Below are 2,211 nucleotides of genomic sequence, written 5' to 3' on the forward strand. Positions count from 1 at the left end.
TTTTGTGTATGTGCGATCAAAGCTGCGGGAGGAGTAGCGCGCCGAAAAACGTACGGAAGAATAATAATAATAAGCCCGAGGAAGAATAGTAGTGTGCTTTGCAGGCACACTAATAAATGATTCCTTTTTGCTGGGGATATCCTGGAACCCTCTCAAGGAACCTACTGATGTAAACAACATTCCATGTGACAACACAACAGCCTACTTGGTAGGTTTAAAGGTCTTAGCTGAGGGCTTACTGATTGTTAACTACACTAAAATCTGTGTGGTCCTCCAGTCAACCAACATTCACTTTCAGTAAGAATACAAGAGGCTTTAATTAAAACTTGTCTTTGTGACAAATCAGACATAATACAAGGGAGGGGGGTAGGGGACTTTTAACAAGTAACAGGTCCCAAATGCATTTCGGACAAAGCAAACAACATTACAAAGCTGTTTATTTAGCCAAATATCAGTTTCCCAGTTGATACAGGTAAACAGACAGGCAGGGAAACATGGAAATTGCTTAAATGCAAAGTCAACTTGGCAATTTAGCTGAAAGAATTTTTTTTTTGCAAGTGAAGTGATGGTGTTCAGGAACACTTACTCTTGATGATTCTTGTAAACAGAGCCATCCACGCCAATAGTGGTACGCAGCTTCTCAGCAGCCTTGTTATCCCGGATCTGCCGCAGCACTGCCACTAGAGTGGCGGCACACAAGTGTGCAGCCCGTGTAGATACTATCTGACACACCCTCTGAGTGGCTATGCAGTCCTCAACCGACGGATCCAAGCTCAGGCCTCGGAGCACCTTTTCAGCGCTCGCCAGACCTTCTTCATCTCTGCAGGTAAAGCAAAACACAAATCACATTCACTATAACTTCAGTGACACTACACTACAATTTCAACAACTAATCGCCTAACAAACTCTGTGATACAATACATGTTTGTTTTGCTCATTATTCTGCTTGTATGCATGACATGACCTGGCAGTAAGATGTAAGTAAGATGATATAATTTCAAATGTAAGGCAAATGTATATTCTGCCCTTGCATATGAGACATAAATGACAGAAAACATTTGGTGAGTATGTTCTTTGCATACTTAGATTAGTCAGTGATTACCAGCCTGGCTAACACATGCGGATAGAGTTGTCTCGTTCATCCAGATGATACGATTTCAGGTCAAAGTTAAACAACCCACTGAACTATTTTGTGAGCTTGAGACGTTTTGCTGTTCTTTAGTTCACTGGAAACAAGTTTTTTTGCTGCTTACAATACCGCTGTACCATCATCACTGCATCTCAGTTTCTCAATCACACTCTCACACACACACACACACACGCACTAACTTTTCATTATCAATGGCATAGATGTAGCTTGTGTTGAAGCTTCCAGTGGTGAGGAGCTCTGCTGTAGTCTTGCCCTGGAAAAGCAGCCGCTCTTTGGTCATCCTCACCAGGATGAGACGCACCAGTTCCCCCATGTACATGCCGCTGATCATCTTCTCAAACCTACATGCCAACAGAAAAAAAGAGGAATAAAATATCGCCACATCCATTTTTACTAAAAGAGCCTTCCAGTTTATGGTTTTATTGATACGTTAAACCAAACTACCAAAATACTGCATCTACAAATGCACATACAGTGGATATAGAAAGTCTACACACCCCTAGGTTGAAGCACCTTTTGATTTTATAACAGTACTCAGTCATTTTGGGTAGGAGTCTATTAGCATGGCACATCTTGACTTGGCAATACTTGCCCACTCTTCTTTGCAAAAGTGCTCTAAATCTGTCAGATTGCGAGGGCATCTCCTGTGCACAGCCCTCTTCAGATCACTCCACAGATGTTCAACTGGATTCAGGTCTGGGCTTTGGCTGGGCCATTCCAAAACGTTGGTGAAGCCACGCTTCTGTTGATTTGGATGTATGCTTTGGATCGTTGTCGTGCTGAAAGGTGAAATTCCTCTTCATCTTCAGCTTTCTAACGGAAGCCTGAAGGTTTTGTGCCAAAATTGACTGATATTTGGAACTGTTCATAATTCCCTTTACCTTGAATAAGGCCCCGCTTCCAGCTGAAGAAAAACAGTCCCAAAGCATGATGCTGCATGATATGGTGTTCTTTGGGGGATGTCTAGTGCCAAACATACACTACCGTTCAAAAGTTTGGGGTCACCCAAACAATTTTGGGTTTTCCATGAAAAGTCACACTTATTCACCACCATACGTTGT

General features: G+C 42.4%; 1 protein-coding gene across 1 annotated transcript in view; it reads right to left on the minus strand.

The window, feature by feature from the left end:
• hk2 (hexokinase 2) overlaps positions 1–2,211 on the minus strand; it is a 28,638-nt gene that overhangs the window by 10,350 nt on the left and 16,077 nt on the right. The window contains exons 8-9 of the mRNA XM_035658365.1: positions 1,330–1,491; positions 587–820 (exon numbers count right to left, since the gene is read on the minus strand). Of these exons, the coding sequence (XP_035514258.1) occupies positions 587–820; positions 1,330–1,491 (396 nt within the window). The remainder of the gene's footprint in view (positions 1–586; positions 821–1,329; positions 1,492–2,211) is intronic.

The sequence above is a fragment of the Morone saxatilis genome, unplaced genomic scaffold (assembly GCF_004916995.1).
Source record: "Morone saxatilis isolate NCDOM2014 unplaced genomic scaffold, NCSU_SB_2.0 Contig16, whole genome shotgun sequence".
Classification (NCBI taxonomy): Eukaryota; Metazoa; Chordata; class Actinopteri; family Moronidae; genus Morone; species Morone saxatilis.